General features: G+C 44.7%; 3 protein-coding genes across 4 annotated transcripts in view; 2 read left to right on the top strand and 1 right to left on the bottom strand.

Annotated features, from left to right (window-relative positions):
- Positions 1-11: 11 nt before the first annotated feature.
- Positions 12-3,189, bottom strand: actmap (actin maturation protease). Its single transcript, XM_070969907.1, has 7 exons — positions 2,969-3,189; positions 2,619-2,833; positions 2,354-2,422; positions 2,034-2,158; positions 1,437-1,566; positions 1,262-1,332; positions 12-978 (listed from the first exon to the last, which is right to left on the bottom strand). Exons 2-7 carry the CDS (start codon positions 2,804-2,806, stop codon positions 641-643), a joined length of 921 nt encoding a protein of 306 aa, XP_070826008.1. The 5' UTR covers positions 2,807-2,833; positions 2,969-3,189; the 3' UTR covers positions 12-640.
- An 86-nt stretch (positions 3,190-3,275) lies between these two features.
- snrpa (small nuclear ribonucleoprotein polypeptide A) lies at positions 3,276-6,332 on the top strand. Its single transcript, XM_070969909.1, has 7 exons — positions 3,276-3,648; positions 3,965-4,045; positions 4,150-4,322; positions 4,484-4,660; positions 5,292-5,456; positions 5,551-5,639; positions 5,726-6,332. The coding sequence occupies exons 2-7, from the start codon at positions 3,973-3,975 to the stop codon at positions 5,883-5,885; spliced, it is 837 nt and encodes a 278-aa protein (XP_070826010.1). The 5' UTR covers positions 3,276-3,648; positions 3,965-3,972; the 3' UTR covers positions 5,886-6,332.
- Positions 6,333-10,649: 4,317 nt separating this feature from the next.
- The window catches only part of LOC139336157 (protein jagged-1b), a 41,274-nt gene continuing 38,371 nt past the window's right edge, over positions 10,650-13,552 (top strand). For both annotated transcript variants that reach the window (XM_070970093.1, XM_070970094.1), the window contains exon 1: positions 10,650-10,932. In XM_070970093.1, coding sequence (XP_070826194.1) covers positions 10,774-10,932 — 159 coding nt within the window. In that variant the 5' untranslated portion in view covers positions 10,650-10,773. The remainder of the gene's footprint in view (positions 10,933-13,552) is intronic.

Genomic DNA, 13,552 nt, shown 5'->3' with positions numbered 1-13,552 from the left:
TCCCAAAGCACAGAATCAAGAACTGAAACAATTTATTGTATAAATATATTCCATTCAGTCAGTCAGATGTATTAAGCACCAAGAGTGATGATTCATCACACTGCAAACCTGCAAGACAAAAATAGAATTCTGCATAAAAACTGCTTTCAGTTTAACAAGAGTAATGCCGGGATGGACAGGTGTGAGACATGAATAACGTCAGTGTTCTGTGGTAACAGTGCATTTTCCTGAGTCTCCTGCAGAGCACACATGTACACGGGTACATGTCAGAACGTATCTTTTCTATGGCCTTTCTGCCACACACAAACACAGTTTAAAGTCAAAGAGCGTTTGGAGAACTCCTTCCACAGGGAACATAATCAGAAACTGTGCCACAGCAGGATCAGACCTCTAGCTGCAGGTCGCCTACAGGTACCAGCTTTCTTTCAGGGCTTCGGATTGGCCACAGTGGCTTTAGGGTTGGGTTATATCGCCACCTGTTGGCTTGACATGCTCTTGTCTTCAATTGTGCTTTCACAAGGATGGAGATTGTGCTTATGTGGACAGGAATTTAAAAAAATACCCGAGTACATGTGGACTACAGATCAGATGCGTCACCCTGGATCGACTGTCCTCCACACAGCTGGGTCCTGCATCACACTCATTTCTGCTTCTGTGTCCTTGTGTGGAGCAACACCGCCTGTCCAGCCAGCCCGGCCTCCACACCTCCTTGAGGAACCACGTACTTGTTCCCGTCATTAGCCCTCTGAGGGTCCATCGTCCTCAGCTGCAGGTTGCTCTGAGCTACGCTGTCCAAACTCCACAGCTGGTAGCGCAGGCTTTTACCCTGCTTAGCCAGGACGTAAACCTCTTTGACTGCCGAGCTACCGACAGGACAGGGACAGCTGCTGTCAGTGGCGAGGGAGAGCCACGGCAGAGTGGGATCAGGTTGGGTTTGCTCTTTGCTCAGGCTGCCCTGGTCCAAACCGAGGAGAACACCTGGAACCAACAGATGTGGTTATGTTTTCTCACCAGCTACCATTTTCAGGAAATTGGTTAGGGTCACTATATGACTATTCAACCAAACAAACAACATTTTTTCCACTCTTTAAATGTCACAAAATAAAATTAAGGCTTAATACACCCAGACTCAAACCAGCTTCATGACTGATCCTGGTTCGGTTTGTTTGTTCACTAAAGTCGTGCTTTTCACAATAACGCCCGCTTTTCTGATATACCTTTAATCAAACACCCCTCTGGTGAGTGAGCGATCCAGTCTCACCTGAAGCGGCTGCCCAGTGCGCCCTGTGGCCTCCACGCTGGCATGGCTCATGGTTGAAGTCCTCATCGTATCTGTACATACGGTCAAGGAATTCTGTACTGCGATCATGAACTTCTCTTTTATGATGTAAGTTAAGAAAATGAGGTCTTGTCAGTTGAGTCTAGGGCTCAGATACGGGATAAGAACGGGCTGCCTTCCCCACAGGTGTGTGATGATGGCTGCAGCATTGTTACCGCTTAAACCCCCACACAGCAGCTCTGCCTCGCAGCCACAAACCTCCTCTGCCAGCAGGGCCATGTTGGCAGCTGACAAAATAAAAATCTTAATGAGAACGTAAAGAAACCACCATAAACTCAACACAGTGTGAAATTGCATTTTAGTTGCCTGTAAAGCAGAAAGAGCGAATTACTGCTTAAAGCAAGCTTTAGTTACAAACCTTCCACATTTTTGAATTATGACCTGCATCTGTTTGATGAGTTTACTGTCAAATTTGCATGTTTGGCAACACCCAATGATGTCAAGGTATGTTATTGGTTTAGGGAGGATTCAACACTTTGGCGTGCTATTAAGAAACTTCTGCTTCTTCTATGAAAGTGATGACATCTCGATGCAGATACACAGATCAGACTTTACAACGCTCTGGATATTAGATCGCAAGAGTCGAAAACAATCCTACGCAACCACCACTGGAATCCAATTCTGCAACAACAGTATAAAACTAATAATGATAGAGCGGCCTAATCTGTCAATTCGGTACAGCCCTGTTACACACCTGAAAACATCTCCCCCTGTGCTGTGTATCCCCTGCTCAGCGCTGTCTGAACAACAGTCTCCATGTCGAGACGCAGCTGTGGCTGTCGAAGATGAGCAGACATCCACAAAGCCACCAGGCCGCACCTAACCAAACAACACACTCGCAGTCACACCCTGGAAAATGTGCCACGTTTAATGGCTTGAACATAAAAGCATTCACTGTATATGCAACATTTGTGGTTACAGATTTATTTGTTGTTGTACAAGCGCTGTCTCTGGCAGTTGCAGATCAACGTGTGATGACAAGTATAAAACTGACGCCATGGCTAAATAACTTACTGTGGACCATCTTGGATGAGAGAAGGCACATAAGTGTTCACCAGCGTCCACTGCAGGTCCTTCCTAAAACTGAAACACACACACACACACACACACACACACACACACACACACACACACACACACACACACACACACACACACACACACACATCACTACTACATAACAATCCAGATGATTGATTTGGAAATGTCCTTGGTCAAAATAAGCAGATGTTTAGTTCAAATGTGCAAAAGAGGTGAGTTTTCTCATTGTAAATCTCACCTGCTCTCCCTCTGACTGAGCAGTAAGAGGGCCTCGGTGTGGTTCCCCTCTACAGGACTCCTGCTGCTGGCTATTGTCTGATACAACTTCTTCTTGGGGGCTGAGGCTGGAGGAGGTGGTGGACCTGGAGCAGGAGGAGGTGGAGGAGCAGGAGGAGGTGGAGGTGACAGGGGGGACTCCACTGACATCTTTTCTGAGCTCGTTAAGGATGAATCCTGACAGAAGTGATAGCTCGGTTAGTACTGTGTACATAGTTGCAAAGGAAATAACGGCAGCTCTTGACGATTTAAAATACACTCGATTGACACTGTAACCCACCACCTGTCCGACCACTTTTCACTCTCTCCTACCTCTCACAACCTAGCCAGCAAGTTAGCTCTGCAGCCTACAAGCGCGTAGTAATCTTAACTCGGAGTTGAATACTATTTGGTCGGAAGCCGGGTGGGACAATCTTCTATTATCAGTTATTGATCACAAAAACTACTTCGCTTGTAATATTCATACACCCACTTCCCAGAGAGCACAGCTAGTCAGCAGCGCCGGCGTTTTCACCATATAAGGCATTAACTTCTTCTTCGTCGTCTTCTCTTCTTCTTCTTCTTTGTGTTGTTGGATGACACGACAGTAATGGCTCATACTGCCCTCCACTGCATCCCCAGTCTTATTAGAAAATCTAGTTCATGTTGGATGCACAGTTAAGTCATAGGTGTCCGAGTAAGTGCTAACGTTACTTCAAATGCCACAATGGGGTGCTAGGCTAATCTGAACAGGAACTTGTGTTACGTCATTTGTAACACCCCTTTCTATGATGCCTTAAAACATTTGCAGTGATTATGGTTTCTCACAAAATTTAGTACCACCGGAAGATTTTTTTTCTTCGAATGGCGAAGGTATGACCCGCCCTACTAGGAAGTGCGATGACTTCGCCATCCTGGGAAAAAAAAACAGGAAACGGCCGCTGGATTGTTTCTTAACGCGAGAACAGAGTACGGGATTTGTGAAGGCCGGGGTTTTCATTCATAACGACGAGGTGAGTGCTCCTTTAACATCGAGCTGAACACTAATATAATTTGTTGGTTATCAAGACCTTTTGCAAATCATTTGTGGACACGTCCTACTTGGACGTTTTATGTCAATAAGGGGAATCGGGCGTTAGCGAAAGGTGTGGACCTAGTTGCCTAAATAATGCGAGCTAACGCATAGCTGTAGCTAGTTAGCTTTTAGCTTAACGCTCGCCCCACGTTAGATGGGATTGTTTGCTAACGTTGGCTAGTTAGCTGCGCTTCTAAACCGGCTAAAAAGAAATATTTCAAGTATGTTTCTTCTCTCCAACCATTCGTCCACAGATTAGAAGATGACCACACCGGAAGTACGGCTGAATCATACAATCTACATCAACAACTTGAATGAGAAAATCAAGAAAGATGGCAAGTGTATTCTTAAGTTCCTGGCTTCAGTGAACAGCTAAGTGACTCACACAGAGCCTCTCAAATAAATTTAATGCTTTCTCTCGTTTTTCGTGTTTCCGCAGAGTTGAAAAAGTCGCTGTACGCCATCTTCTCACAGTTCGGACAGATTTTGGACATCTTGGTCGCACGAAACCTGAAGATGAAGGGTCAGGCCTTTGTTATTTTCAAAGAGGTTAACAGCGCGTCCAACGCCCTGAGATCCATGCAGGGCTTTCCCTTCTATGACAAACCCATGGTAGGTTCAGCACACTGAAAACCAGATCCAGTCACTCAACAATGAAATATGCCAAAAATACTCATTTTACATACGATAAACATAATATTCTGTAACATGTAAACTCTAAACCTCAAAAATACACATGCATTTAACTTATCTTTACATGTCTCGTCCTACAGCGTATCCAGTATGCCAAGCAGGACTCGGACATCATAGCTAAAATGAAGGGAACATATGTGGAGCGTGACCGTAAAAAGGAAAAGAAGAAGATCAAAGGACCTGATGCAGCAGGAGCTAAGAAGGGCGTACAAGGAGCTGCTGCACCCATGGTTGCAGGCGTAGCTGCCGCCATGCCTGTGAGTGGGGCAATGGGTGTTTGTGTTGTAATCAGCTGGTAGCATTAATGTTGGCAACAGAATTTGGTTACATGCAACAGTTTCCATAACAAAATGTAGCTGAGCATTGAGGACAATCTATCAAGCATTCACCAGTGACGAGTCGAGTGTGGACAGAGTAGCAAACTTTTGTGAGTTCAAGGTTATTGGATGGAAGTGGACCCCCCCCCCCCCCCCCCCAACAGATTGAGACTCAAACCAAGATTATATATTTTCTCACCTTTACTATGGGGGAAATTGTTGTCATTTGTTGCATGTGCATGTTTGGGATAAAATAAGTCGCAACAAAAACGGGAGACTAATCAGAGACTAACACTGAAAGGCTGATGTGAGTGAATAATGAAAGTAAAACAATGAAAGATAAAAGAGGCAAAAGTTCACTCAAGTCACAAAAATCTGTTTTATACTTTCCTCTATTGGTAGTCTTTATCCTTATACTGACAGATTGGGCAGCAAACAGCTATTAAGTCCAAGTGACACCAGTTTTTTGTACAGTAAACTTGCTTGTTTGAGAGGCCGTCTTTGATGGTGTTACGAGGAGCAAATAGAGGAATTGATTGACCTATTCATGACTGTGTACTTTGCTTTTTAGGGAATGCCTCCCATGAGCCAGGCTCCACGTATGATGCATATGCCAGGCCAGCCGCCTTACATGCCCCCTCCTGGCATGATGCCTCCGCCGGGGATGGCGCCTGGTCAGATGCCCCCTGGTGCCATGCCCCCTGGCCAGATGATGCCCGGACAAATGCCGCAGCAGGTAGTGTGCAGTGCTCCTTCGGGCAGATTGTGTTGTCCTTCCTTTCACAAAAAAATAATTCCGTTCTGACCTCTGCTGGCCTTTATCCTCACAGGTTGCCGAAAATCCTCCCAATCACATCCTCTTCCTCACCAACCTGCCAGAGGAGACGAACGAACTCATGCTCTCCATGCTCTTCAACCAGTCAGTATCACCTCCTGTTCTCCTTTGCATTTTTGTACTTGTCTATCTGTTGAATGTTGAACCTGACTGAATCACCGTGTGCTCAGGTTCCCCGGGTTCAAGGAGGTGCGTCTGGTTCCCGGGCGCCACGACATCGCCTTTGTGGAGTTTGACAATGAAGTGCAGGCCGGCGCTGCACGAGATGCACTGCAAGGCTTTAAGATCACGCAAGCAAACGCCATGAAGATCTCCTTCGCTAAGAAATAACACCTCAAGACTTTTTCTTCGGGTCTTTGTAAAGATGTACAGCGGTGACCTGAACTCAAAGATTTATATTTTTTTTTTTAGAAATTGACATTTCCTGATCAGTACTACACAAAAGGTGTTTTTTTTTTTTTTTTTTAAACCTTGTTCCAGGATGACATGTAAGTATACACCCTTTGCATCAAGTTGCTTTGTTTTTTCGTGGCTTGACATAAATTGATGGTCAGGTAAATTTCTGCTTCCTTTCGGTCTGAATTTTCTCAAAAATATCTGCTGTTTTGGCTTTATATTCAAATTCACCTGCAGCTTGATGCAACTTCTGTTTGTTTGATTTTTTTTTTTTTTAAACTGTTTGTCATAAAGCATTGCACCCAGAGTCTGGTCTACCAGATACTGTACCTGGAGCTTTTTTCTTTTTATAATTAAAACTTTCTCTTAGACTGTCCTCTGCCTCACTTCTTTGTGTGTTTTTGTTGCAGTGGGAGTTCATCCTAGCCTATAGGTGGTACTATAAGCCTGCTTTCTTCTACCTCTGATGTTGATGCGTTGCACAGGAATAGGTGGGTAAAGGGATGATCGATGCGTAAAGGGCTTCACATCTTAAATAATCTTTTGAGCAACCTAGCTGGATTTTGCAAAAGCTTTAAATATTTAGTGATACTCTTGTTAATGCAGTGTATGTTTAGATCATTTGCTATAGAAAAAACAAAAAACTGCACCAGGAGATCCTCCTCGTCAGCCTCAGAGCTTGGATTATTTGGGGAAACCGCTCATGTAGTCTCAGCCCTCAGTAGGACACAGCTGATTATCAGAATTGTGTGTGTTACTCAGCGGTGGAGAGGAGGTCATTGATGTCATGAACAGAAGTCCTTAGCTGGACTGGGGTGCAGGATCCTGGTGCTCCATGGTACACACTTCAGACTGCGGCCGCCCACATTCTCCACAAAATTGGTGCTTTGTAGGAAAAATTGGATTCTTCAGCTTCAGACAAAAATATCGTTTTCCATTAGTTATTTATGAAGAGGGAGTCCGACTCTTTGTTCGAAGCATTCTGGGCCTTCGGACAAACCCTCATCCCTCCTGCTTGTGAAATAAACCAGTTGGAGCCTCATTCAATTTGTGCTTTGAAGTAGATTGTAGATGCCCAAACAAACCATTTTTATCTTTCTTTGGCCTTTGTGTTCTGCTCAGTGTAATAAACCAGAGACAGATGAATTTTTCTTATAAATCAATTAGATTACGTCATTTACTGGCTGCTCCTGAGCCATCATGCTCTGCCGTTTTCTGTTTCGCTGTAGTGTTTTCCTTCATCCGTCTCTGCTTTAAGTCTCAATGGACTTTTTACCCTCCAAGAGTAATTCAAACACCAGAGAGCAAAAACTCAAATTGTTCCATGTCATTGGGCTGTAAATGCTGGAACTGCTCATCCGAAACTGGATTAGATGCCAAATGACAATGATTTAATCAGATTTATTGATCAGGCAATGCATCACACCTGTGGCATTCGCGCTCACGTGTGCTGGAACACTAATTGTGTTATATTGGCCAAAATCAGTCACCTCATTGGTTTGTGGCTTTCAAGTTGTTCATGAAAAACATTAATTTGACACATTTGACCCTTAAAATGACTAATAATGATATATAATACTTAACATTAAAACAGACAAAAAGATAAAATACAGATTTAATTAGTCAAATAGCTCATTTATGCCATTGTCTGTTTTTAAGTAGTTAAATTTATTGTATAAATCACTAGTCAGCAAAGTAAGTATCAATTGAATCTATAGTGAAATTAAGAGAATGGTATAACTAGTGGATTAAAAGTATAAAGCAGCATAGCATTAAGATACATAAATGAAGTACAAGTACCTCAGAACTATGATTATGTTCTAGGCCTCCTATAAGGATGGCATGAGAGTAATTGGTGTGAAAACAAATATCTAAATAAATGCAAATGAATCTTTCACATGCTCACTATTGCCTTGAGTTTGCCAATTAGTAAATGCCTTTTGGATGTTTTGCAGCACATCCTCAATGGCCCCTTACATCCTTCACATACTGTAGGTTTGCAGAGTAATTACATGCCAACGAGGACCACCTCGGCCTCTCAAAGGCTGGATTCATGAGTGCAGGGCGGAGTGATGTGTGAATTAGGCCTGAAAAGCTCAATTTAGACTTGCACCATCAACTGTGCCCAGCGCACACAGGGCCTCCCTGTTGTGGACTTAAACTGTGCCCTGAGTAATTGTCTTCAGGTCAGCTCAATAGTGTACACAGAAATGCACATTCTTCTGTAGGTTCCCAAGCCTTTCCACACTCTCTTATTTTGCCTTGAGAAAGCGCTGACCTTAGCCACCGGGGCGCCATGAGTGACTGAGTGAGTGTAACTCTGTGTGTGTGTGTGTGTGTGTGTGTGTGTGTGTGTGTGTGTGTGTGTGTGTGTGTGTGTGTGTGTCTCTCTCTCTCGCATGCTCTTGGCAAGCTCTTGGCAACATGCCTGTAGCGCCTTCCCATTCCCCAGCACAGTGATCTTTCAGTTGCAGGGACTGAAAGCCAACTTATCCGGTGGGTTATGTGAGGAAGTTGTGTCTGTCAGATCAAAAATGATCCCTAACACAATGTCAAAGTGTGACGGTGCATATCTGCATCCACTGGCCCCTTTTGACATTTAAGGGTTCGGGTCATGTGTGTCCATGGTCATACTTCACTTTAAAATTGAGTATTTAAAACCATATCTTTGAAGAGGGAGAAGCTCATACAGAAGAAATGATTATGTCAGAATAAATTGATTTTAACATGTTACTTAAAGGGTAAAAATGGGAGAACTGTGTGCTTTTAAAAATTGTTCTTTAACAGGTTTAGTCTGTATTTGACTCATTACAAATAGTTAGACATGGGACATGTTTTTTTTTTAGACCCAAAGGAGCTGAACTGTCATTGGAAAAAAGTCGTAAAACTTGCTTGTTGGTGTGTCACGGACTGATTAGATATCTTCGGTACACTTTCACAGTGATCACTAAGTCGTGTACTTTAAATATCTGCCCAAAAACACACATGCGACCATTAGATGGTGCCAAATGCACAACTCACAAGACTTCCGATAAGGTAACTGGACCCACAGAGCGCAGAGGCTGCTGATCCTTGGTGACTCTTCCTCAGGTGATGCATAAGCAGCAGCCTCTGAACAGACCCAGAGATGTCTGTGTGCTTCGGGATGGTCGGTTAGAATTCAGCTCATGTTTGGAGGTCACTGCTCCTCTATGCAAATCAACCCTCTGCTCCTCAAGAGCCCTCTGTTCTGCTCCGGGGTCACTGCAGAGTGCCAGGCCGCGGAAACACCAGCGGTTGTCAGGGAAGCTCTTGAGCAACAAGACTGTGATAGACCTTAAGATGGAGGAGGAGGAGGAGGAGGAGGCAGAATCTCATTACATTTCCTCTCGATGAAGAAGGTACATTGTGTGGAGGTCTTGGACCCAACAGGACGAGCACTGGAAGTCAGAGATGGAAAATATTCCATGTTACCGGTGCCAATATTAAAAAGATGCCTACAACTCCCTACAATCCCCTTTTATATTTATGCGCTCACCCGGGCAGTATCCGCAGCCAACGGCATCATTAGGCAGCGGCATGTGCGTACAGTATACAGGCCGGCAGCTGTCGGAACAAGCTCAATCATAAATGTGAGCATGAAGATCACATTTCATAAAAATCAGTCTGCAGGTTTAGACTCCTGGGCCACGTGTGCCATGACCGTGCGCAGTAGTTGATAGCGCATGGTCTTACGTTTATGTCATTTTACAGTCTGTTTGTATATGGCATGTTTTAATGACGCGGGGTTTCAGCTTTATACGCCCACAGAAACTTTCCCATTCAGAGGCCACCCGAGCAAAACTGTGAAAAACACGTTAATTGGCGCGGCGGAGCTTTGAAGTCAGTAGAGGCCTGAAGCTGGAGGAGAGGAATCAGTGAGGTGCTACCCCTGCCTGAAAGGAAACTGAACACACAGAGAGGAGAACTGAAACGCTTTCTGGATAACCCCATGCCTAAATGTGACGTGTTTAGAAAAAAGGGGAAAGTTTTGTGCTCGTGTGCAGGTTGCTCGTAGCAGAGAGGGATGCGAGCATTGGTGCGCACTGGGAACCATCCGGATAAGAGCTGAAAGACGGATATTCCCTGCCTCAGGACACACCCTCCACGCTCTCACTCTCTCTCTTATTGTTTCCCACACTGACCCTGTCGCCGCCGGGTTTGGTATCGGGTTAACATGAGACCAACCAGCCGCTTGGATGAGAAGAGCGCAAAGTGATTCCGACGGAGAGACGCAACTTCGGCGGCGGCTTCGCCAACACATTCATCGCGAGACAGGATCAACTTAGATGTTATTGGATTGTTGTTGTTGTGTTTAGTTTTTTGTTCGTGGATCAGGCTTGAAGAGAGACAGAAGAAAGAGAGTGTGTCAGCTAATTGGGATGAGAGTTCAAGTCAAGCGAGCCACCAGATTGGACCTTTAAAGCCTCTTAACGCAGGTGGTGGGAGGAATACAGCGCAAGGGGACTGTGTTTATGTGCCGTGCGTGTACGTGTTTGTGTGCATGTGTCATTCCCCGTGGAAATCCACCCTGGACACAGCGGCAAGGGGGTGATCAGGTGTGTGTGCGTGCGCGCGCGTGTCTGGGTGTGGGTGGGGGATAAATCCAAGCGGAGACAGAGGTAGTTATGGTTTCTCTGACCTGGACGCGATGAAGTCGCTCTGCGGGAGTTTCAGGGTTTAAGACCGGAGAGGAGGAGAGCTGGGCGGACGGAGGGACGCAGGGAGGGAGGGGGAGGAGGAGGAGGGGGACACCACGCACCGCCAAAGCGCACAACACGGTCCCCAATCCCTTGACGCAGGGATGGAGAGCACAAGAGCGCACAGGGTAACTCGGCTCGGTCCCCCAAGCGGGAGCGGAAAGATCACCGGGCAGCCAGGCATGAAGAGTGAACGACACCGGGGACACCTCCACCTGCAGCGGACTGTGATTTTTCTCATCGCGCTCACGATACAACCGCAGGTAAGCCACCGATTAAGTGCTATTTCGAGCGGCATTCCCTTAAACCCCCCGAAGCTGACTTTTAATTGTGGTTTAGCCTGCCTTTCTCATCACAGCTGCGTGACAACAGTCAATAATGGAGTCCACACGCACTGTCCCTTCCCTCGTTGTGCTGCCCTCATTCTGCTCCTACATGGCGCTGTGCCCACCTGTTGTTTCAGCCCGCTGGTGTCTATTATCCCACGCAACAGAGAACTACTGTAATCCTGTTTTTAAAACATGGGCTGCAAATATCACAACGAAATATGTGTTGCCAGACGAATATTATGGTAAAATCACGTTTGAAAGCATCATAATGAAGGAATGTTTCTAATGCCACTGTTTATAGAGTAAACAAAGAATATAGTGACAGCACAGAAATCAAGCATAGTGTTATTTTACAGCTGCTGCATTTGATTTATTTGGGGGACTTCAGCAGTGAAAAAGACCCCTAAATTCTTTTTGAGGGGCCGTGAAGGATAAATAACACCTCAGTACCCACCACACTCCCTCTGTTCACTCCTCTCCTTATTCTCTGGCTAATAAAGGAGTAATGCATCTGCATCTCCATTTTTAGCCGGTTTGCCTGATGGTTCATGGTCATTGTTCTTTTTTCGTGACATTACAGTTACTAGCCACTTTGTTTCCTCCCTCTCTGTCTTTATGCCTCGTGGTTGAATGAATGCATGCTTTCCTTTGTGTGTAGTTGTGCTTTGTAGATGACAGAAAAGCTTAATAGTCACTGTAGTAATTTGTATAAATGATTCTGACGAGTTGCTTACAGCGTTGTGGGCATTGTTTTGGCAGCATGGAATGCTTTGGACTTTAAGCCAGCAAAATATTGAGCATGAAGGTGCAAAACCACAAAATTTTTCCCTTTTTGCCCTGTGAGCTGTCAAGCAGCTGCAAGCTTGAATAGGATGCCTATGATGTGTGACAGGACCCAGCAGTAGCGAGAACAGGCCCAGAGGTGCTCTAGAGTGTGTATGTGGGCTTGTGTGTGTGTGCATTTTTCTAAACACTGAGCTCACATCCAGCATCTGTGTCTTGGGTGTGTGTGGAGCCCGGGGCCACAGTCGAATAAACTCCAGGGCGTGTGAATGTTGAACGTTCGGGCAGCTCTGCCTGTCTCTCTCTGCACCTCTGCAACCCCTTCACAGCTGAAGATCAACACACTCCACTCCCTCCATTCTCTGACTGCACTGCAGTGTGAAACACACTGTCAGGATCCTCCGCTGCTGCTGGTGACTATTATTAATGCAGAAGACAGGAGACCGTGTTCACAAGGACACACCCAGACCTGCAATTCATAAGTGAAGCTTATTATTGACTCTCCAGCAGTCACTACACGTTGTCTTTTGTCCAGTTTTATTGTTCTCAAGGCTCGCACTGCGGTATAGTGGGAGCCTTGGGAATACTGTTACAATGTGATTTTCAGTTTTGCAAAACCATTTTCAGTTTGTCAGATTCAAAAGGAAGAATTGAAGCTGGATTTAATAAAATTAGTTTACACTTTCCAGTAAAATAGTGCTGAAGAAAAGCTCAGTGGTACTGTGTACTGTAGGGCTGTACACAGTCATTATCAATTAATCTGCCAAACTCTTCATTGTTTGGTCTATAAAATGTCAGCCAAAGGCAAATTCTATAAAATGCTTGTTTCATCTGAAAAACAATTGTAAACACAAAGATACCGAGTTCACTGTCATACAAAGGAAGACAGAAAGTCTTCCCAGTTCAGAGGTGGAAACCAGCACATTTTTTGGCATTTTTCGATGAAAAATGTATTGAAATGATTCAAGATTGTTTCTCATAAAGTTTCTGCACATCCATTAATCAATTAAATGACTAATTGTTTCAGCTCTATAATGACTTTCCAAGTGCCGCAAAAAATTAGATTTGAGAGCATTGATATTTAGATGTTTGGGGTCGAAGAAACTCAATTAAACTTGATTAAACTTAAATTAAATTAATTTAATCGTTCATACACAACATTAAATGATTTCATTTTAATTCATTTCACTTGTACAATTAACAGAGTTGTACTGACGTGAACTACAGCTGACTCGTCTAAATGTCAGTACTTTGTTCGAGTGCTTTATTATTGTGGTTTTATGGGTTTGAACTCTTCTTTTAACCCTTTTTCAAACATCTGGGTTACCTTATCCTAATATTCTCACCTGCCCTGCACAGTGAAACAAGTACTGACTCATGAATGTCTTGAAGTCCTTCCAGATGGAGAGGACTTGTTTTGAGCCACCATGAGTTTTGGGTGTAGTGATCCTTTAACTGCCAAAGCTCTCGTGCAGGGACGGTTTGAGCCTCGGTTTGGCCTGTCTGTCTGTCTGTCTGTCTGTCTGTCTGTCTGTCTGTCTGTCTGTCTGTCTGTCTGTCTGTCTGTCTGTCCCTGTCCATCTGTCCGTCTGTCTGTCTGTCTGTCTGTCTGTCTGTCTGTCTGTCTGTCTGTCTGTCTGTCTGTCTGTCTGTCTCTCTTTCTCTCTCTCCCTGTCCATCTGTCTGTCTCTCTCTCTCTGTCTCTCTCTCTGTCTCTCTCTCTGTCTCTCTCTCTCTCTCCCTGTCTGTCTGTCTGTCTGTCTGTCTGTCT

The sequence above is a fragment of the Chaetodon trifascialis genome, chromosome 9 (genome assembly GCF_039877785.1).
Source record: "Chaetodon trifascialis isolate fChaTrf1 chromosome 9, fChaTrf1.hap1, whole genome shotgun sequence".
Classification (NCBI taxonomy): Eukaryota; Metazoa; Chordata; class Actinopteri; order Chaetodontiformes; family Chaetodontidae; genus Chaetodon; species Chaetodon trifascialis.
Note: the sequence above shows the minus strand (reverse complement) of the source record. Positions and strands in the feature narration are given on the sequence as shown.